At 39.4% G+C, this 23,598-nt stretch overlaps 1 protein-coding gene across 2 annotated transcripts; it reads right to left on the bottom strand.

The window, feature by feature from the left end:
• Positions 1-5,324: 5,324 nt before the first annotated feature.
• LOC102779720 (kinesin-associated protein 3-like) lies at positions 5,325-22,489 on the bottom strand. 2 transcript variants are annotated; one of them, XM_006808418.3, is made up of 20 exons: positions 22,356-22,489; positions 21,225-21,356; positions 20,218-20,375; positions 19,857-19,918; positions 19,545-19,686; positions 16,619-16,718; positions 16,409-16,533; positions 16,184-16,282; positions 15,861-16,039; positions 15,145-15,307; positions 14,069-14,169; positions 13,879-13,987; positions 13,661-13,773; positions 13,271-13,436; positions 12,148-12,273; positions 11,946-12,044; positions 9,635-9,720; positions 9,388-9,544; positions 8,064-8,148; positions 5,325-7,887 (listed from the first exon to the last, which is right to left on the bottom strand). In XM_006808418.3, exons 1-20 carry the CDS (start codon positions 22,382-22,384, stop codon positions 7,785-7,787), a joined length of 2,334 nt encoding a protein of 777 aa, XP_006808481.1. In that variant the 5' UTR covers positions 22,385-22,489; the 3' UTR covers positions 5,325-7,784. The 2 variants fall into 2 exon arrangements, 1 of the variants encoding a protein (XP_006808481.1); XR_015719968.1 differs by lacking the exons at positions 5,325-7,887; positions 8,064-8,148; positions 9,388-9,544 and having other exon boundaries at positions 9,676-9,761; positions 9,861-12,044.
• Between the last annotated feature and the right edge of the window lie 1,109 nt (positions 22,490-23,598).

Here is a 23,598-nt window from a genome sequence, read left to right as displayed (position 1 = left end):
ACATGAATGAAATGACACTAATATTTCACTAGTGTTGTAACATCACATGTCGTTAGCGTAGTCTGTCTTTTCTCTGCGAACAAACATTTCAGAGTTGGTTGTTATATACAGTCTGTATAATTATGGTTAATATAATAAACATTTGTAAGGAGATGGCAGTTACTGTGAATGTACAGCAGGTGATTAGTAATAAACAGTCAGACAATGACTGACAATCTCATTCAATCTTGCAGATTGAATGCACCTTCTGTGGAAAGTGGTACCACACAGTGTGTGTGGACTTCCCCTGTGCAGAAGGCGACTACAAATGTTGTGGGTGCTAAATAAACAGAAAAAAATTATCCCTGTTGTCTTTGCTTACTGATTGTTTTTAGTGTTGACAATCCACATTGCTGGGATTGCATCTGTCAACATGTTTGTGGGTAGATCTGAATGTACCAGGGATAAGTGCAGCCACTCAGCCTCTACTTAATGTGATCATAGCAGCAGGTGCAGATGTGTCACAAGTTAATGTAGTAGTAGGCTGTGGTATTTGGCCACAGGTGGCAGCAGTGGACTGACCTCCATTAGAGACTGCTCCTGCTATGTGATTGTCGATCTGCTACAAATTGAAGATCATAAGAAAGTTTTGGAAATTAACCCTTGTATTATGTTGAAGAACAAACAATTGACATTGATTTTGTTGTGGGTCATTTAGATCCGTACTGTGTAAATCCACTCAGAATTATCAAAAAACTGCAATAAAACAATAGCAACTTTATTTTCCATGAGATAAACATGTAGAACACAGACATACAACAGTTAGACTTTCCATAACTATTTTAGGAACAATTTGGTTTTTCGTTCTTACAAACACATTTCTTTTAAACTTGCCCAACGTTCTCAGTTTTTCAATGCTCAACATTTTCAGTTTTGTCCACATGATGGACAGAATGTAACTGTGTGCTTTCTGCAGATGTACTTCTTGCATTTCTCACAAAAAGTGCTTGTTTTCAAACAGGAATCTTCCTAACTAAGATTTAAAACAAAAGATTCCTAGGTCGTCTCCAGACTCAAACACAGATGACAAACCAATCGACACACCTGAGTCACTGACTTTCTTAAATCCACTCACTCTCACTGGCTGTTTATTACTAATCACTGTGTAACTGCTGTAAATTCACAGTAACTGCCATCTCCTTACAAATGTTCATTAGATTAACCACACTTATACGGACTGTATATAACTACCAACTCCCCAGCCATGTTGACTGGATTGCCTATATTGGCTGGAAATATTCATTTCCTGAGAAAAGACAGACAGACAGACGATGCTTACAGGATGTGATGTGACAACACTAATGAAATATTGATGTGTCATATTTGTCCAAGGCGTATTTCATTGTTATGGAAAAAGAGAATATCAAAATCATGATGACCAATTGGAGTGATTTCTATGATTTTGTGTATATAATTTGGAATTTTGTACAAATGTAGGCCAATAAGGAATATATGATATAATTTCATTCTTTTCAAAGGTTTATTTGCATGAAAGTACAAATGTATTGTGCATGAAACTAATTCAAACGTGCTGCAGATGTGTGTCACAAGTTGATCTGGCTGTGGCACTTGGCCAGAGGTGGCGCTGGTTGACTCGAGTCCATGTTAGCGCACAAAGTAAACTGCTCGCTTTAGTTGTGAAGCAAAAACGCTGAAACCGGAGAAATAAAACGTGCGAGGGGAACGATAACGACGACTAGAGTCTCCCGATCGTTTACTCTTGCTGTCCTGTGAACAACACCGGCGTGGTGTTAATTGTTTGCTGTTTTCGCGATCACGTCGCGCATGACAATATCACCAGGTAAACTCGCCACATTTTTAAACATTGTGTTGTTCAACAGCATCAAGACTGACGGAGTGTGTTTGAGATAACCTCACAGGTGACACATTTGGCTTTTTTTTTTTTTTTTTTTTTTTTTCTCTCGCTTTTTTCTCGGTAGCAGCTCCTGAAACGCAAGACTGCCACACATCTGTTCGACCAACGCCAGTTGATCTAAACGCCAGTAGATCTGGAACACCGGTCTCAGCCGGTGGGGAGCCAGACCGGCTTGCGATTGAGGATAATTACTGTGTGTGTTCTTTTATTAAAGTGTGTTTTAGTTTTTTATGATCTGTAGCGAGCCTTACGCTCGGTGTCCTTTTATTCTTTTAACATATTTTTCTGTGTTTTATTTCAGTGAATGGAGGACGTGCCAGTGGCCCTGGGACCTCAGGTGGTGGGTCGTTTTCACACTTTCTTTTGTACAGCACCGGGTGGGCTGCAGTGATTTTCTTTTGGTTCCACGGCTGCTGGTAAGTCCAAGTTCCATGATTGTTTTATTCCCACTTTAGGACACTGTCAACAATGACGCTACATCTTGGTTTTTAATATTTTATTTATTTTTACTATAAATAAAACTGTTTTAATATTGGAGCCAACCTGCCTCAGTGTGCATCCTTGAATCTGTGCGGCCTCCTTTTATTCCTTTTATCTATTTTTCTTAAATATATTTCCTGGGGGTGAAATTCCCCTAGGTGGCGTTGTCATTTTATTATTTCCTTTTATCTAACCCCGCCGACCACTTGGTCACATACTCGTATATAAATATATATATATTTCTAGGCATAAATGACAATCCAACAATACAAATCTAACACCAGCCACCCTGGGGAGGAAGCCAATTTCTGCCGGTCACTACCCACAGCTCGTGAGTATAGGGACGTAGATCGACCGGCAAATTGAAAGCTTTGCTTTTACACTCAGCTGTCTCTTCACCACAATGGACCGGTACAGCTGTCCGCATCACTGCAGCCGCAGCACCAATCAGTCTGTCAATCTCCCATCACTCGTGAACAAGACCCCGAGATACTTAAACTCCTCCACTTGGGGCAGGAACTCGTCCCTGACCCGGAGTGGGCACTCCACGATGTGCTTAGGGTAAACCTGTCCTCACCTCTGAAAAAGGCTCCAGTGTTGGACCTGCCTTTTTTTTTTTTTTTTTTTTTTTAAATATCTTGCTGCATTTTGTATAAGTTCATACTAAAGTTTAAAAACAAACAAACACTAAAGCTATTCTGTTATACCTGTATGCAAAAAAAGTACACTGCACCCAAAATATTTCATAGTTCAGCAATACTAATCAATCTAATAAACTTAAACCTACTCCATCCTCCCTATTCTGGTATTTTAAAGAGTAAGCAACCTAACTAATAGGGTTGCAAACTCTCAGCAACAAGGAATAAAATAGGGACCCCCCACCTCATGATGCTTAATCGACGTAATCAACTTTGATTTCTGTGCATTTCTTTTTCACCCTGCATCAAATTAATTATTTTTCAATAGATTCAACATCTTTCTTCAAAAGAACTGCAGACTGCACAGATGGTACCTTCCCAAAGGAAAAAGTACTAGCTTACTAGGGTATATTAGACTTAATAGTTATGAAATACAGTGATGGACTTCTATACATTTTACAGATTGAAGTAGCAACAGGAGAGAAGAGGCAGTCGTCCATATATCGGTTGTTAAGCTTAAAGCTGGAATGCTTTACAAACATTCAGAGATGAACTTACACACTTGCTTGACTTCTCTCTGGGATAACTTTCTCGGAGATAAAATGCTGGTTTGGTAGAGAGGCTCCAAATGCTCAACCAGACCAACGGGTCACAGACGCTCTATTACGTGACGCATACTGCTCCGACGTGCTACAGTTATGAGCAGAGTTATGCCATGTCGCAAGTTTTGTGAGCTGCTTTTGTGATATTTAATGGATCGATTACATTTTTTTTTATTTCTCTCCGATATTCGATCCACTAATTTAGGTCAGTATCGGACCGATACCTATACGTAATATCAGATCAGTCCATCTCTACAAGATACTAACCCTGACTTGCTCTCTGATGCGTCCATCAGAGTATGAATGCATATGAGTGATAGTTAGAAAGCACAAAGTATAGATAATAGTGAATGTGTGTGTATGGGGTGAATGTAGTGCATTGTATCCAGCCTCCATACGTAGAACATTCTGCCTTCACTTTAATACAATGGAAGGAATTGAGCCCATCGTCAATCTTTTATACAATAATTTTCCAATCCTTGTGAAACTTTCCCAAAGATGCTCATTGACAATCTTGTAAAAACTGCAGTCACCCCTGTTGCTGTACACATTTTCTCTTTTAGTCTGTTAATATGCTTTGATACTCTGAGCAGCCAGTCTTTTCAGCAATGAACTCCTGTGGCATACCCTCCTTGTGTACAGTGTTGGATGTTTGTGGTCCAATCCCTGGTCATTCCAGTCTGCATGCCAAATATCATTGGGCAAGATACTAACGCCAAGTTGCTCTCTGATGCATCCATTGAAGTATGAATATTAGATAGGAGGTTAAGCGTAGAAAAGAGTGCTTGTATGAACGGGCGTGAATGAGGGATGTTTCATAAAGCTCTTTGAGCACTTATATATAGTAGAAAAGCGCTATCATTTACCATTCTTTCAAAAGCAACTTACTCAAATGTAAAATGAAATATTCTAATACTGGACATCTGATTTTTATGAGCTACAGGCTATAACAAAGCTTCACAAAAAGCTTTAAATATTTCACATAAAATATTAACTAGAAAAAATAAATTGTAAAAATATACAGTATATGGTACAGATGTTTAAACCAACATAATAGCAAAAGATGTAATTTGACATGCCAAGAAGCTGTAGACCTGAAACAGCCACTTTTATGGCATGATTCTACTCAAATTATGTTCACAGATAAGGTTATGTTTTAGTCACGTTATGTTTAGTCATGTTATATAAAATGTACTTGTGATTAAATAGCTAAAACATACTGTTGTAATTGCTAACTTGCAATAAGAAGAGTTGACCATACAGTCCATACAGTTGCTGTAGCTAAAGTTACTGTATGTTGCATATCAAGTCATGGACTAGTGAAGTGCTTTTAATTGTATTGATGTAATTTTGGTTACAAACAAAACTACCCCCCCCCCCCCCCCCCCCCAAAAAAAAAAAAAAAAAAAAAGCAGAATAGTTTTGAATAATGCTGCAAATTTGAAAACTATACTATAGCCCATCAGCATTCTACAACCAATGATTCAATTATGAGAGGCCAGGTAATTCATATCATGCTATCCCAGACAAAGTATATGATGTTGTATTTCACAGAAGTTGCACCTTTTTTAATAAACCAAGGAAAATATGTTTAAAATCTCAGAACTTAAAGAGTACAGACAATCCAACTGTACAGCATGAGTGTGAAAACTTTGATGCCATTGTGAGTGAGATCAAGTGTAAACAAAGTGAAATGTAGGATTCTTTTTTATTAAAGAACCTTAGGATGAAAACAGAAGGGTAGACAGTAGCTATGATCCAGTTCTTTCTAAACAGCATCGTGTCAAGTAGTAATAAAGTCAGTCAGTCATGTTTACAAACAAAAAACCCACCAAACAAAACAATACATAGATACACAAGTACATATGTGCAAATAGGACTAAAACCAATACTGTATGTAAAAGTTTTCTTCAAACAGACCATCTTTTCCATATGTGGTTTAATAAGTGGCACGGTATATTAATATGCCACCATGTATTTAAAATATACATGTTAAACCATGTTATCAAAGTAGGCATGATATATTTAGCTTCTTTTTTTTAGAGTTTGTTTTTGTTTTATTTTTGTCTCTGTGAACATGCACTTGCATGTTCACAGAGACAACTCTTGAGATCTCATTGCTGTTAAAAAAACACCCAGAAGCATTATGAGGAATACCCAACGTACACTCTTGTTTCTATTTAAACAGCCTTGAGAAATGATGTGCTGGGTGACTGATGATCATGGATGGGTTTTTTGTGTTTCCTTTTGAAACACATTGTGTCAGTTCACAGCTATCTTTCCTCAAGGAAAGGATTTCTGGCCTCATTTTATGAACACTGCATTAAGTGTGGTCTGACAGGACAGATTTAGATTTAGCAAGTCTGTGGGGTAGCAGGTCAGAAACATCACAAATGTAGTGGTTAGAAAAAGAGCTCCCCATAATACTGCTGTGGTTTTGACATCTGTTATAACCAAATTTCAAACTACAATAAATCTTAGGGCGCTATGAGATTGGGTTTGCATTTTTTAAATGTTAATTTGTACGTGATGTACATACACTTTGCCATTGTCCTCTAGTTTTCTGCATGCATTTCAAAGATTAAGAAAATGAACTAATGGCACAGTACCACCTGGGAGTGCTACAAAAAATAAGAAACAAGCATCGTTTACCAATTTTCCTTCTTTGGGAATTGTATTTGAAGTCATTGCTGTTTCTTACAATTTAAATCATTAGCCAATGAGATCATGAAAGACATGACGAAATTTTATTTTTCAGCTTGTAGTAACAGAGATGGAAACAGACAGCACTTCACTATTGCACATCAATATAAAAAAAAAACAAGGGGGCGGGGGGACAGGTGTTTAAAGCCTTTGCAGTTTCCTAATTTCTAATAATGCTAACATAGAATTTCACTTAAGGAGCTGAAGAATTTTACAGTTAAAAAAAAATGTCAATGCGGCTCAGCAGACTATAGGCTGCTCTCCTCTCTGCTGCAGACTTGAGGCTATACCAGCGGATCACAGAATGAATTGAACAAACTGTCAGCAACTACACTGCCCTGCAGGTAATGTAGGCACCAGGCTTTTATCTGTTGGTCAGCATTCAGCTCCTACATCAACTTGGACCTTTTAACAGTCACAAATTTACTTATGCAACATTTAACATGAACTGAACTCTATCCCCGACTAATACACAAGGAGGAAGTCTTTTTGTGGAGATCCAGACTAGCTGGCCAGTGTGAAAGCACCCTAGGCTGTAACAACATCCATCCATCCATTCGCTTCCGCTTATCCTTTTTCAGGGTCGCGGGGGGCGCTGGAGCCTATCCCAGCTGTCATAGGGCGCGAGGCGGGGTACACCCTGGACAGGTCGCCAGTCTGTCGCAGGGCCAACAGACAGGGACAGACAACCATTCGCACTCACTTTCATTCGCACATTCACACCTAGTGACAATTTGGATTATCCAATTAACCTATCCCCACAAGCTGCATGTCTTTGGACGGTGGGAGGAAGCCGGAGTACCCGGAGGGAACCCACGCAAACACGGGGAGAACATGCAAACTCCACACAGAAAGACCTGATGTTGGAATTGAACTCAGGACCTCCTTGCTGTGCGGCAACAGTGCTAACCACCGTGCTGCCCCGTGCTGTAACAACAATGTTCCCATTTTACAGTGACATAGATAAAAGAAACATGCTGTAAACTCATTAAATAAATGTCACATGTTGACATGGTTTTGGAGGAGCCAAAATGAAGGATCTCAAACAGTTCAATAACGGCGTTGAATATTTTTGTATAAATATTAATTATCACATAGGAAAAAAGAAAAGCAAAACCTACCAACATACAGCAGCAAATTTTAAAGAAAGACGTAACTAGTTCTGCTTGAGATGATTGTAAATAGATGAAATAGCTAAGTGAAAATTGTATGCAATCTGCAGTGTTAGTGTGGTCTGTATTATTGATTTCAGCATTTGAAAGCACTGTCTGAATAACTACAACTATTCTTAACATGTCAAGATGAGGCATATGAAATGCTACACTGCAAGGGGCTGTCACTTTAATAAATTAAACAATGAGAGTGGAGTTGTAGATAATGTGTGAATATGCACTTGGTGGAGAGGAATGGATCAAAGACGATGTGAACAAAGCAGACTCAAAGGGTCTATGAGTACTGATAAAAGGGCTGCTCATCGGGTCTGAAGCCATAGGCCGTGGCTGGTCGTGCAGGTGATGAGCTGGTCTGGTCGAAAACATCGCCAATGTCTCTGGTAGACAAAGTTACAAAAAAAAAAAGCCAATTTAACAGTATGAAAAATAAAAATGTGAAACACTGGACTGGGATTTTATAGTGTGGCAAAAGAGGTGGAGGCTTTGATTGCCTGAATTTAAAATTCAGTAAGCTGTAGAATGGCTAGAATGTTTCTGTCTTCTGTTAACTCACCCTGCATGGTGCGAGTCTCCATTCTGCGGTTGCAGGTCACTGAAGAAGTCTGGGCTGACTGAGCCATCTCCTGGAGTTATTCCATCTAAAAGATTGAAGAACACAACAATAAACCAGCAGATACACTTAATTTAAAAAGTGTAAACAGACTAAAAGTCTAAATTTCAAGTTCTAGCCTATTTTGAGTCCCTGCTATGTAGTTACTTACCTGTAAAAGTCAGTTTTTGCTTTTGATGTTAAATGTAAATTTACTGAATGCACTGACATTCAGTACAAATAATAATTTAATAATGTCACACAGAAAACATCTCTTCTTATTTCCATCTCTTAAGAGAACTGTCAGGTGGGTTGTTTTGTTATTTTAAAATTACATAACTTTTAGAAAGATCCCAGTCTTTCGATTTCAATTATTGATTATTCATTCTGTGAATTTTGTGTGATAAGCTGGAATAAAAACAAACAAAAATGATAATTTATGCCTAGAACTGCCAAATAAGTCATTTTGACCCCAGAGAAATGTAAAACACTAATCAGTACATACTTGGCTGTATTGTGCATAAACAAAACAAACACATTATACATTTAGATAAGAATGCTGCTATATGATCAAAAGCTAGTTAAAGATAAATAACTAGTAGCCCAGGCGCTGTAGCCAGAGTTTTTGCTGCTTGAACACAACAGAGACCTGAGTGTTTGTACTAATCCGCACAACAGTGAAATCCGGAGAGGAGCAGCCAAATCGGATGGTTTTAGGGGGTGAGGACTGGGTGAAGGGCTACAGATGGGGGAACAGTGGATGGTCGGTGTGGGAAGAGGTCCAGTGGCATAAAACAGAGGTGGACAGATTCATACATTTTCAGTATTCTACGTTTACAATAATTAATTTATTAAAATTTGGTTTATTTTGTTGTAGCCGATTGTATGGTAAACTTTTAAATGTAGTCAATGAGCTGTTTCACAGTGAGTTCCTTGTTATTAATAGCTTCATTATGTTTGCTGTACTCTTTGTTTAATTGTGGATGCTAAAATATATTTTACCTTTACAATCTGTAATGAAATAAATCACTAGACAACTTCTAAAAATTCATGTTAAATGCTTATTTTGTCAAATCCTAATCATTAATAAAAAATTAAATATCAACTTCCTCAGGAAATGACTTCCTTGCCATTTCTGCTGCTGTTATGGGATGAGGTCAAAATGACAACCTGCCAGTCCCCCCCCCCCCCAAACAAACTCTCAAGTCTTGTTGGGAAGGTAAAATTTACTGTCAGGCTGGTCAATTTTCCTGTTCTACATGCACAGCTGAGTCTTTGCTCAGTGTACCTGCACTGTAGAAGAGATCAGTCCGGTCATTGTCGTTATCATAAAGATAAGGCTCAGACTCATCTGCTTGCCGACTCTCAACCATCTCCAGCCACTGGTTGTTGTGGAAACGGAACTTCTCTGACTGAATTTTCCTGCCCCACTCTTCGTCATATTCCTTGGAGGAGACAGACCAAAAATATGAAGGTGCATTTCTAGTCCTTATTTTAGAAAACAGACATCCATCAGTAGCACATTGTTAACTTACAGCAATAATATCAAGGGTGTTGTCACACACTTTTCTAATTTCTGCATTCTTGTCATGCATCAGATCAATGAGGTAAGCTGGAGCCTCTACAAAGAGGGTTAAAGAGAACCCACAGAAATCCTCAGTGCTGTAAGACAGACAGACATATATACACATATCCATACACGTGTGTATATATACATACACACATACAGAGAGAGAGAGCGAGAGAGAAATGAATCACAACCTTGGCCAGCCGCTTGAAGAGGTACACCAGAGAGACCGAAGGCAGGAGAATAAACCAGCTGTTCTCCACAGAACCATCCAAGGTGTACTCTCAGTAGCATTGGAACAATATGAGAACAGCACCACCAAGGCAGGAGAACAATACTGGAAGTGCATATGTGAGAAGGACGCAACCCATAACGGCAATGCTCAGTGGCTAGTGGACCACCCAGAATGGCTAACCGAAGGCCGGACAGTCCTGATCCTCAAGGACCCCCAGAAGGGACCGGTCCCCTCCAGCTAACGACCAATAATCTGCCTCAGCACCGCGTGAAAGCTCCTGTCAGGCATCATAGCAGCTAAGATGAACAGGCACATGGGTCAATACATGAGTGGGGCACAGAAAGGGATGGGCAAGAATACCTGAGGTGCAAAACACCAGCTACTGGTAGACCGAACAATCAGCCGAGACTGCAAGACCAGGCTGACCAACCTGTGCACTGCCTAGATTGATTACAAGAAGACCTATGACTCAATGCCCCACACATGGATCCTGGAATGCCTAGAACTACACAAGATCAACAGGACCTTAAGAGCCTTCATCAGGAACTCAATGGGGATGTGGCGTACAACACTAGAGGCCAACTTCAAGCCCATAGCACAAGTCACCATCAAGTCTGGGATCTACCAAGGAGATGCTCTGTCCCCAATGCTGTTCTGCATAGGCCTGAACCCCCTCAGTGAGATCATTAACAAGACTGGCTACGGATACAGACTACGGAAGGGAACAGTTGTCAGCCACCTCCTGTACATGGATGACATCAAGACAGAGACAAGACATCAATTCACTGATCCACACCACCAGGATATACAGCAATGACATTGGAATGTCATTCGGGCTGGAGAAATGTAGTTGGATGGTAGCAAAGAGAGGGAAGGTAGTCAGAACTGAGGGGATCAAACTACCAGAAGGCAACATTGCAGACATAGAGGACAGCTACAAGTACCCGGGCATCCCACAGGCAAATGGAAACCATGAAGATGCCGCTAGGAAAGCTGCAACCATCAAGTACCTGCAGAGGGTCAGGCAAGTCCTGAGGAGTCAGCTGAACGGTAAGAACAAGATCCGGGCTATCAACACCTACGCCCTGCCCATGATCAGGTACCCGGCTGAGATAACAAGCTGGCCAAAGGAGGAGATAGAAACCACTGACATCAAGACAAGAAAGCTCCTGACCATGCATGGAGGGTTTCACCCCAAGTCCAGCACCCTGAGACTGGTGAGTGTCAGCACCACAGTCCAGGACGAGACAACGAACATCCACGAATACATCACGAAGATGGCCCTAACCGACCGCGTGCTCAGTGAATACCTCAGGCAGCAGGAACCCAAGAAAGAGGGGGAAGGCGAGGAACCATCATGGAAGGACAGGCTACCTCCCGGCAGATAGCGGAGGTGGCTGATATCCAGAATTCCTACCAGTGGCTGGACAGAGCTGGACTGAAAGACAGCACAGAGGTACTAATTATGGCAGCACAGGAACAAGCTCTGAGCACAAGATCCATAGAGGCCGAGTGGTCTATCACACCAGGCAAGACCCCAGGTGCAGGCTGTGTAAAGATGCTCCAGAGACAATCCAGCACATAACAGCAGGGTGCAAGATGTTAGCAGGCAAGGCATACATGGAACGCCATAAGCAAGTGGCTGGCATAGTATACAGGAACATCTGTGCCTGGAAGTCCTGAGGTCAAAATGGGAGATGCCCCCCCAGGGTGGTGGAGAATGACCGAGGTAAGATCTTGTGGGAATTCCAAATACAGACAGACAAAATGGTGGTGGCTAATCAACTGGACACAGTGGTGGTAGACAAACAGAAGAAGATGGCCGTAGTGATCGATGTAGCGGTCCCGAATGACAGCAACATCAGGAAGAAGGAACATGAGAAGAGCGCAGTCCTAGGAACAGCTAAGATACTGCGCAGGGCACCCAAGCTCACAGGCTGGAAGGATTGACTGCCCGAAGGGCGAGCAGGGAAATTATATATATATATATATATATATATATATATATATATCTCAAAGACGGGATGAACTGTGGGAAGGATACGGGTGTCTTTGATGATCACATCTCGTGTAGCTTGGTGAAACACCATCTGATAGAAGACGTAGACAATCTGGCATACAAACTCATCGTCCTCCTGCTGGGCTATATTAAACAAAGGAGACCCATGATAAGCAGTTTATAGACCAAGGACACAGGAAAGTTATATGTAATACATTTTTGGGGAAACCACTGGTATGCATGTTACCGTTCAGTAGCTCAATAAGTGCAGGAATAATGCCAGATTTAGCTAACATGACGGCACAGGCATCATCCATGGATACCGTTCCGATCATTATGACCACCTCCAGGATGAGATCATCCTCTGCTGAACCTGAAACAGACAGAAGGAAGCGTAGTTTTAGAAAGTTATTCCAGTCAAAAGAGAGCAGTTAAGCTAACCATTTTCTGACTTTTTGATAGTTTTGCAGTATTTATTTAGCACTAGTTATAAACAACTGCTTTGTAGTAGAACAAAGAAATAAACATCTTTAATATGGGAACAACAAATACAATGTTAGTGTAGCTGCCGTCATGGGCAACTCTCGCATTTAGGTTCTTTTTATTAGATATTTAAGGTTGAAACAATAAGTAGTTGAAATATTAATAAATAAGAAATAAATAGTAATTCATGTTTCGTTGATTAGATTTATATGTTTAAATGTGTTATTTGTGTTAACTGTGCAATTAGATAGGAACCTTTTCTAAAGTTCCGTCTGTTGTTGCTAAGAGGGCATTTTTTTGGCTGTCACACTCAGCAAGCTAATTAAGAGAAGAGCCACGAGGTTTGCACGTCTACAGAAAGTTATAAAAGAGTGCCTTTTTGGACCTCCCCACAATGTAAAGATGAAAGTTTTATTCCCTTTGAGTGAGGCCAATGAGGTAAATGTTTTATTTTGTTTATCATCGTTGTATGTAAATACGCGAGTGTTGCGTGATATTCCAGTGCAATTACCGCAGTGAGAGGTGTAATGTGTACTTTATTGATCCTTTTTTTTGGAATGTTTCGTCATATATAATGCTTAAGGACTTTATTAAGAATATTCATTTAAGTTTGTATTTTTTTTTTAGTTCTGACGGCATTGTATCGGCTGTGGTTGGACATCATTACATGTTAAGACATGTCGAAGAATCCTCCTGTCTGAAATAAATGTCAGTTAAAACGCAAAGAAGTTGAGCTTTATTAAGACTCGAGGGGAGTAACAGTTAAGTTTATTCTGTGAAAAGAACTATGGCCAAACCATAGCAAGTTTCCTAGTACTCTCTGTCCCAACAAGTACACAAATTCCACTATATTAAAAGAGATGAAATGAAAAATTATGTGAAGGCACCTGGTTTAAGTCTGTCTTTAAGGTAAGGTACTAGATTATACTCCTTCAGCACCAACTCCCAGTCCAGGTCAGGGATGGTGAGGTTGGCTAGAGTCCCCAGACACTCCAGAACCCAATCCTCCTCTTCCTCTTCTTTAATCTCCGCTGCCAGGTCACCAACATAGTCCTGACAAAGCAAGAAGAGAATTTACACAATTAAAAACAATCAAAAAACAAAAGAAACAAACAAAAAACAAAAACACCCCACCTCAACCATCCTGAAAACAAGGCTGATGTTTACTATGGGTCAATACTGATGACAGCAATTTCCGTACACAATGATTATTAAATAATGACTGATAATTATGATAATTTTAGGTTGTAATGTTTTCTTTATTGCATATAACTCACTATGAACAGTGATTTGGTTTGGCCATCATGTTGTGAGATGTTTCTGATCATCTTCATGAGGAGGCAGTCTTTCATCTTCAGAGCTCTTTTCATAAGCATCTTCAATCCATCTCCTAGGAATGGAGAGACACTCAGCATAATCTCTTCCAAAAGCCATACAGACATCTGGTACCTGTGATGGTGAGGCAATGGTCTAACTTGTGCAAAAAGTAAAATACCTTCACACATGAGTTGTGCATTCTTCTTGTTTGCAGCCAGGTTGATGCAGATGGAGATGAGCTCAGTTTCAATTTCCTCCTCACCATGCTCGTACAGCATTTGCATTAGCTACACACAGACACACAAAATTGTACCTAAGACTTTAGAAATCAGGCGCTATGAGTGTTCAGCTCGGTGTACATTTTGTACCTGTGGTATGCAGTCAGTATAAACAAACATGCCCTTGAACCGGTCATCCATGCTGATGTGGTACAGGATACGCATTGCCATCTGTCGGTTGTTCTCATCCCCTGAAAACACACACAATAACGATACCATTACCATGTTACAGTTTTGCATAAAATGCCAAGGGTTCACACTGCAAGGCTATTAACTATAAAAGCAAAACGCAGAGATAAATGCATTTCCCAAATCTGGGATATATAAAGAGCATCTTTCATCTGGTGCTAAGCAAGTGCAAGATTTAAACCAAGGTTTTTGTGTTCATTAAAGAAGTTCCCTAACTGAACTAAGTGGCAAGAAGTTGACTGAAGAGGCAGTTGAATTTATATTGTCCAAAGAATCTCAAATATACAGTAGCTTTAAAAGCAGGCTGTAAACAGGACACAGTTTGAAGTAGGTGAGTTTAACCCTTTATTTTAAAGCTACCTGTGGCTTTTTTTCTAGTTTGGTTGTCATTAATTTAGTTTTAAATTCCATTCCAACTATTCCTTTCTTTGTTCTACTCAAACAACAAGTGAATCTCTGTACCCTACTAATTCATGCCAACTTGTCAGAATTGCTTGAACTGAACTTTCTTTGGTCAACAGCAGATTCCTGCAGTCACCTGTAGTTTGGAGATGGCAACTTGTCTGCACACACCTACCATTTACTCGCAAAGCTGCAGTGAAAGGTGGAAAAGGTGCAACCAAAAAGGGAAAAACAGAGATCATTTGATGGACTGAACGGAGACTGAACAGAGATCTCCCTGTGCGGGCGACAATCTCCGTTTCTCGTTTGGGTTGCATTTTTCAGTTTGATCACTGCTGAAGAGGAGATTTTCAACATAAGCATGAAGTGCTTTTATAACACCAGGAGAATGTGAACAGTTTTTCTTCAGGATGTAACAATCCACAGTGTTGATTGTGTGTCGACTTATCAGCAATACTTAAAAAGCTGTAAGCTACACGTTTGTTCCCAGCAGTCACTTTGCTAAAAGGCACTGCACCAATACTGTGAATGGATCGCTATGTGCTGCATGCTATTAAACTAGCGTGCATCATTACCTAACAGGACAGTAAGTTTAGGTAACAGGCCAACTTCTACCATCTTGGCTCTAAGTCCAGAGTCAAAGGAGAGGTTGAGCAGCAAACGTAGAGTCAAGTTTAATAAGTCTTCATGTTTACAGGGAACCAGTCGAGCCAACCGCTCCACTGTATCCACCTCAGCCTACAAATCAGAGACAAACACAGATTATAGCAAATCTAATGATGGTAAATTCAGCAGAAAATAATTTATGCCACTGACAAGAGCTGAATGAATATCAAGGGCATCACAATAAACAAAAAAAGACAAATTCCGAAATCCAAAGCAAGGATTACTATTTTTCTACTGTTTACCTACTTTCCAATATTAGAAGCTAATACCTACAAATTATGTGGAGCTTGTCAATAAGACACTACCATTTACAGCCTCCCCCCACCCAAAAAAAACAAAAACAACCTAACCTCTGCACTACAGAAGACTTACAATACTGGAAGACAATTGACTTACAGAATGTTTCCCCACAATCACTAACAGAGGAAGAAGGAATAACAATGCAAAAACAATGCAAACCGTTTTTTTTTCTTTCTATTTTTAAACAAAGGATGTAGAATAAAAATAAATGAAGTTGACTTGGTTAACAACAGATCTCTGTAACATAAAAATAATCATCAGGACTGTTTCCCCTATGCTCCCGGCAAGCGTTATCGAATCTGAAAGTCTTGTTTCTACCACCCACCATGTCATTCTTATTCTCAAGAAAGATGGAGAGTTTTTTAAGGAAAGAAACCACCAGGACAAGCAGCTCCTCATCATCACGTTCAAGAACTTTGACCAACAAGCCAACAATGTTTTTATTCCTCATCTTCAGTTCTGTCCTCGTATCCTCAGCAAGGTTCAGCAAGAGGTAAAGAGACACTAAGAACCAGAGAAAAACAGGCCAGCAGAAGTGAGGAGGAGAAACAGAAAATTAGAGATGATATAGTAATTTCAGTTACATCTGATCAACAAAAGTTCTGAATGAGGAGATTAAAAAAAACAAAAAACAAAAACAAAGCCTACCTCTGAGCAGCTGTTCCTGCTTAGCCAAAAGGCCATGGTATTTTCTGAGAGCCTTGTCCTGGTCTCGTCTCAGGGACCCATTCTCTGGTGCAGACTCACGTGCGCAAAAGAACATTAAGGAAAAAATTATTGTTGCTGAATTAATGAGTACATACTCATTAAGTCAGCAAAACTATAAGGGGAGAGAGCAGAAAAGTAAGCAAAAAACACCAACAAAAAGGATATAGGCCTTGTTTTTCTTGCGTAGCTCCTCACGCCATGCATCGTATCTCTTCAATTCATGTTCCACCACACTCATACACAGGGCGCCTATTTTATAATGACTCACCACCCCGTGAAACTGGGAGAAACTGGAGGAGGAAAGGTAAGAGGATTAAACACAACAGTAAGAATAAATGTGATGGAAGTGAGCTGCTATGTAAGTTTGTGTGTTACCTGGAGAAGCAGAAGAATATATAAATGATGATGGTGGCTAGGTCTACACTCTGCTTCCAATCCTCCCTTAGTACTCTGGCCAAAGCACCAAGAGCTGTCTCTATTAGGAAAGACAAGGGAAGTTTTCACATCATAAGTACAGCAGATAACGGCACAAGAATATATTGTGATGTAACATGTGCCATCTAACAAATTTTCAGTTAGAAAAAGATACTTGGGGCAATAGAGAACCCATTGAGCCCATTTCCAGGAGCAGATTTTTGGTCTTGGAGTCTTAAAGTAGCTTTACATGTTTCGCAGTTCAAAATCCTTAATCCTTAGTCGTATAGTCTGTGTAGCCCATAACTTTATTTTCTGTCTCATATTTGCCATTTTATGGGGTGCCTGTTAGCTCAGTGCGTTGAGCGGACGACCACATGCCATGCGGCTGAGAGCAGCTAGCCTGCGCCCACTTACAGTTTATTGTGGAATATCTAGGACAGACATTTCGCAAGCTTACTTGTTACAACCACACTTGAATTTATTGAGTTCTTTAGAGCAGTGTTTCCCCAACCACTGTGCCACAAGAAATGATCAGGTGTGCCCTGGAAGATTATCTGGGTCCACCTGATTAGCAATATAAGCCATTGGTTCTCCAACTGTGGTACGTGGGCTCCCTCTAGTGGTAGGCAGGAAGTCTCCCAAAAAAAGTTTTAAGATTAAATAATATACCATGTTCTGATTGATGGATTTCTGAAAACTTAAAATGTACAGCTCTGCCATCACTTCTGACATAAACGAAGACAGAAAAACTAAACAGCAGTGACGTTTGTAGGGTTACTGAAGTTGGTCTAGCTGGTATATGATGATGTGCTACATGGTGGCTAGCGACACAGCTATGTTAGCATAATATAAACACAGTGAAGCTGGAGGAGGAATGCTAACTTTTTCCACTCAATAAAAGTTAAAGCAAGGGTTCCTGATTAGGGGTGGGTTTTGATTATTGATTTATCGATTAAGATCAACTCTAGCTTGGATAACGTGATATCAATTCTTTAAAATCCTGAATCGATTTTAAATATAAATTTATTTTGCCCGAAACAACCACCAAAGAGCTAAAACAGTAAATGGGAGCAGGTACACGGATTCTGCACAAAGACGTAAACACAAAGCGCAGACCCGCCGACACATCAGAATCAGTGAGATGTCGCCTTTCTCACCCAGCGGCACAGACACAGACACGATCAGGGCTGAATGCAGACAGCTCACTGATTCTGATGTTTCAGTGGGTCCACACTTTGTGTTTACGTCCTTTTTGCACTAGAGTCTGAAGCTGCAGGTTTTATTTCTCTCCAAACAATATTGACTGAACCAGCAGCAAAAGAAGATCCAAACTACGCTTCACATAAACATCGTCATGAATTCCCTCTTACTTTACTGCATTATTCGCTCGCTTATTAGCCACCAGTCTGCAGAATATTTTTAAGGCCATCTGCTATAAAATCCCAGGCCAGGAAAATCGCCTTCATGTTTTTCTGTTTTATCCTCAGTTACTTTGACACAAAGGCATCTGCTGTGATGCTTACGCCTTCGATAAAGTCTCGAAAGTGTCAGCTTTCTTTTTACAAAAATAAAAATATGGATATGTACTGATACGTGATCAGAATTATAATATTTGAATCAAATCGAATTGATTTGGGACCTTGTGAATTGGAATAGAATAGATTCTAGAAATCAGTGACGATACCCAGACCTATTCCTGATGGTTAGGGACAAACGCAACTGCGTGGCAGGATGCTGTAAATGGACTAAACTTCAGTCAGGAAAACAACTGAGATAATCCATCCACAATACATGGTTAGTCATTAATATGCTGCTGCATGGCATAAGCTTTAAAATGAACAGTGGTAATAAAAACCGAGAGTAGCTGAAGGTGATCACTGCCTTTTTTAGGGGCTTTTTCAGATTAAATAGAACAAGATACAAAGCATTAAAACATGTTAAAAACACAACAGCCTTGATAAACGCAGAGTAGTTTTGACCCAGAAGTAGAGTTCATATGTCATCACTTAAAAATTGGATATCCCACCTGCTGTGAATGTTTTAATGCAGTACAGTTGTTATTATTATCATCATCACTTGTCACATCCTGTTTATGACAGTTAAAATTAATAACATTGATATAAGAAACTGAGCCAATTTTGCCATACCTGGTGCGCGGGGAAAAATTATCAATATGCTTTTTGTGACATTTTTGTTTGGTGGTGTTCTGTGTGATTTTTCTAATGTGAAATAAGTGCCATGGCTCCAAAAGGTTGGGAAACACAGGTTTAGAGTGACCCACTCTTTCACTAATGTTTGTAAAGCAGACTGCATGGCTAGGTGTTCGATTTTATACACTTGTGGCAATGAGAATGAAAACACCTAAATTCAAACAGGTAGCCCAATACTTTAGTCCACACAATATATCTAGCATCAAATACCATCATAACACAGATGTCAAAATGGAAGTATTCTAACAATAACCCAAAGAGACGACCTTCGAGTCGATACTGAGCACTGGTTAGGTTCAGTTATTTTGTAGTGCAGAAAAAAATGGAAAAATATGCTAAGAACTTGCTACTGCTCTGGAGAAAATGACAATTATATAGAGCACAAGTAAAGCATGCTGCCTTTAATTATTAGACAATTAGAGAATCAAATGTTCTTTCTGTATGCAGAAAAATATAGCTAAATAAAAATCAATCAAAAAAGGTAGTAACCAATGATGAGCTCTCAGGGTGCGTTTGTACCAATGATGTTACACTAACTTGATTAAATGGTTTGAGTCAAACCATATAAAATATTTTTAAGAGATGACACACTTAAACTATCCAGGAATGTCAGAAAACTGCTGTAGGTACGACTCTGTTAACCATCAGAATTAAGATGGAGAATAAAAGTGTACCATTGTGCAGTAGCTCCTCCAGGTTATCAGGGTTACGGGCAAGCTGCAGGATGAGAGCTGAGCCTCTGATCTTCTCTGGAATCCCTTCATAGAGCAGTTCAATATACTCATCCACTCTAGTTATACTGGCCTCCTCATTTAACTACAAACACAAACAGACACACAAAGTTGTTGACTGATAACAAATGCATTCTTTCACCAGCCAAACTATTTAAACAACACATTTGAGCAACTTCGGGTTGTTGCTATAATGAAGACAGAACACGTGCTTACTGCTGTGTGAGATCAAACTACAGTGGAACAAATGGTTACCTCTATGCCTTCAAATGGTGTCAATTCTTTGGGCTTGACTGTTCTTTTTCCTTTTTTTTCCACTGGTGACAAAACACACACACACATAAACAGCCAAAACAAAGCACATCAGCATTAATTCCAAACTTGAAACTTTACTTGCATTAGTTTACATTTTCTTTTATTAGCATCACAGTGCATACTTTAGGTCTGCCATTATACAACCTCCTTACATGTCTTAATATTTCTAGAATGTTTACAGTACATGCTGGACTAACAAGCTGCCAATCTACATGTGGGACTGAAGTTAGCCAAAGTCGGAATTGGACAGTAAAGATTTTGGGCTCCAGAGCACAGGTGCAATGAAGGTGGTATGACTAACCGTTGCTCTCCACTGGGGATGATTTCCTGTTCTGCAAGTAATACAGGAGCTGCTCCACTTGGGGCAGACGGGAAGCAGGGATCATCTTACACTCCTCCAGCACTTTCTTTGCCAAAGCTCCCACATCTGTACTAGGAGAAAGACTTTTCATGCGGATACTGGAGCATGAAAAAAAGAGCAGAAGAGAAAGCAGAAGCTAGCAGGTTTCATTAAATTCAAAATAAATATACTGATTGTAAAACTGTGGCCCAATAGCCTTTTTTTCTGGCATAAATAATACATTTTTTTTACTTTTTTAATCCTTTCCACAGGCAGAATAGTCCTCTTTTCACACACCTAATGTAAAAGACACTGTCATGATGTCACCCACTAGTTTGTTTGTGAGGTCCTGTTGTGATGTAAAACCTAAAGACAGACGCGCTCAAATGGTTATAAAATATCTAGTTAGGCCTGCCTTGCAACAAAACCTTATTTATTAGCGTTTATTAGCAGCAGTTAAGACCACAAAGTCATTTTCCAATCAGATAAATCCTTTGCTGCTGATTATTGGGACCTACTTTTCAGACCTAGAAGCTACATTTGTCTTTTATATACCGTATATGCTGCCCAATTATGCTAACGTCACTCACTGGCAGAATGAAATTAATGTAACAAAACAGATAAATATGAGCCACTGACACAGATAAATGTTACCTTATTTGCAAATAGGTATATATATTAGTAAATGGGGCAATATTAACTGACAGAAATATGTCAGCACATGACCAAAACTTTGTTTTGTAACATGGCTTTGTTACCATCCAGCAACGGAATAAAAGTCCATTGCAAAAGAAATGATTAAGAATTATCTGTCCAGTTTAGATGGATTAGACTGACAAAGGCTGATTTGACATAAAAATCTAATCCAATCAATTTAAAAGCTATTCTTTTTAAGGAAAAAAAGATTTAAAGTTCAAAAGGAAACTGAAATGAAGTGTTTAGGAGTTGTGAGTCAAGAGGCCACTTACATTTTTTGTCCCTCCTTGCGTTCTCCAAGCATATGTCCTCCACTCTCTCCAAGGATAGATGCCTCCACCTCATAGTGGACTACAAGGGCCTTCTGTGTGGGATGGACGTCCAAACCGCCCACAGTCACTTTGCTTTGAGCGATCAAGAACAGGCAGTACAAAATACGGTAAACACATAAAACTCCAGTTATTTAATTTACATCATACCATATAATAACTGCATCAGACGCAAATCAGCTAGCAAGTTAATTTCACAACAAAATGACTTTAAATGTTACTACAGAAAATAGGTCGTTAATTGCCAAGCCAGTAAAAAATCCGCCGCCCATAACAATAACACATAGGAAGACACGCCCAGACAGTAGCATAACATTACTATACTGGCTTACCGGCTAACAATAAAACACGATTCCACAGAGAGTTAAAGCATGACAAACACGAGCTAAACTCGGTGCAAACCCCTGATTGCAAATAAATTCAACACTACGTGCAATTAGCTAGCGATTATCCACCACAGTTTAGCACGGAAGCTTGCTAGCTATGTTAGCTCCAATTCAGATTTCCAATCCCCCTTCCTTCACGTAGGGAAGCTAATAATAAACCCAGTTCAAGAATGTTTCCTTTTATTGGCGGATTTATAAGTCAGTGGAAAACGTAAAATCAGTCGTTATTTGTTTATAAGTTGTCATGCACTGTAGGCTCCTTTTAGAAATAATTGGGTGACTGTGCTAACGAAGGGGACGTGAATGCAAGCATGAAGGCTGATTATATTGTGAGAGATTTTAAGTGACCTTTCTGTCAACTGCATGTACGCCAAATTGACCGTTGTCGTTATTTATTTAAAACATAAACAATTATATGCTCGCATTCTGCACCGAGCAAGAAAACAGGAAATTTCCCAAATTGGAAAGGTAATTAAACATCGCACTATATAGAGAAATGCCATGGATCAGGGCAAGCTAATTAGCAAGAATTTCAATTTAAAAAACGCTTCCTCTTATCTTCCAAGTGTTTGTTAGACGTTCACAGTAAAGCTAACGTGATAGTATGGACACCATATATTACTTAAATTGGTGACCATAGCTAGCAAACACATTACTCTTAGAATAATAAACTCACGTTATGACTGACCGTTTGAGATAACGTGCATCATCCTGCATCTTCCTCAGATTTTAACTTCAATATTTTTAATGAACGTAACAGTAGTGATGTGTCGGGTAATCTCGGGTGTTTTTGTGAAGCGCGTATCGAGGCTTGCTTTGATTACGTATGCAATGACGTTCGTACCACGTGACTGATTCAGTAACTGGTAGTGATGGGAATTACGGATCTTTTTAGAGAACCGGCTCTTCCGTTTCGACTCACTAAAAAGAGTCGTCTCTTTCGAACTCCCAACCGGCTCTTCAGATTGTTTTGTTGCTTTAACCCTTTAAGACCTACCATAGAACCAAGTCCACCAGAGCTTATATTATATTTTTACATGCTGTAATGCCATTTTTGGGAGCATTTTAAGTTGCTATACATCAATACAACCATTATAGCCCAAATTTTAATAATATGTATGCATTAAGTGCATAGTAATTACATAAATTGCAACAAAGTGCAATAAACTATTAAAAAAAATTGAAAATCGTTTTTGTTTTTTTAACATATATATTTCTAGTTAGAGAAATTTAAGAGGCTTATCCCTCAAAACTGTAAATACAAAAAAGTTGTACAAAATAGTTTCCCACCACAGGAAATTTATTTTGAGTGTCTTCATAGTTTTATTTTTGAAATACACCAATTTTTATATACTGCAGGAAAAACGAAAAATAAATATTATAATGCAAATTTGCAAAAAAACAGCATATGCATCAAAATAAACTATTTTCAGCAGTTCAATTTGACTTCTAAGCATCCCAGAAACGACACAGAAAGTCATAAAGTCAAACATAACTTTTAAAAACACCACTAAAGGCTTACAAGGCCCTGATGGTAAAAAAACTACATTTCCACAAAAATGACGTCACTTCCGGTTTTGGCCAGGTCACGGCGGACATGTGATAGTTCACGCTGACATCTATTCCAACTTAGGAAGTGTTATGAACAGCTGATCAGTTTGGCAAAGCCTGTTTCTGGAATATTATGTTTTTGTTGCTGCAAGCGCTTTTTATGCAATTTTTGCAAAGCAATATGTGTAAGAAAACCGGGACCTAGGGCAAGCTGATGGCATAGCATGTAAGTACAACTCCTCCGGTTTCATATGCAAAAAAAATTATTGCGCCAGCTTACGTGGTTGCAGTGCTACCGGAATTTAAAAATAGTTAGGGAAAACGGACTGGCTTTAAATGGTTAATTAATGTATTATCAACAACAATATAAAATTATGCAC

This window comes from Neolamprologus brichardi, chromosome 14 (genome assembly GCF_056152115.1).
Source record: "Neolamprologus brichardi isolate AB-2024 chromosome 14, ASM5615211v1, whole genome shotgun sequence".
Classification (NCBI taxonomy): domain Eukaryota; kingdom Metazoa; phylum Chordata; class Actinopteri; order Cichliformes; family Cichlidae; genus Neolamprologus; species Neolamprologus brichardi.
The sequence above is the reverse complement of the archived record's forward strand: the minus strand, read 5'-3'. Positions and strand labels throughout refer to the sequence as shown.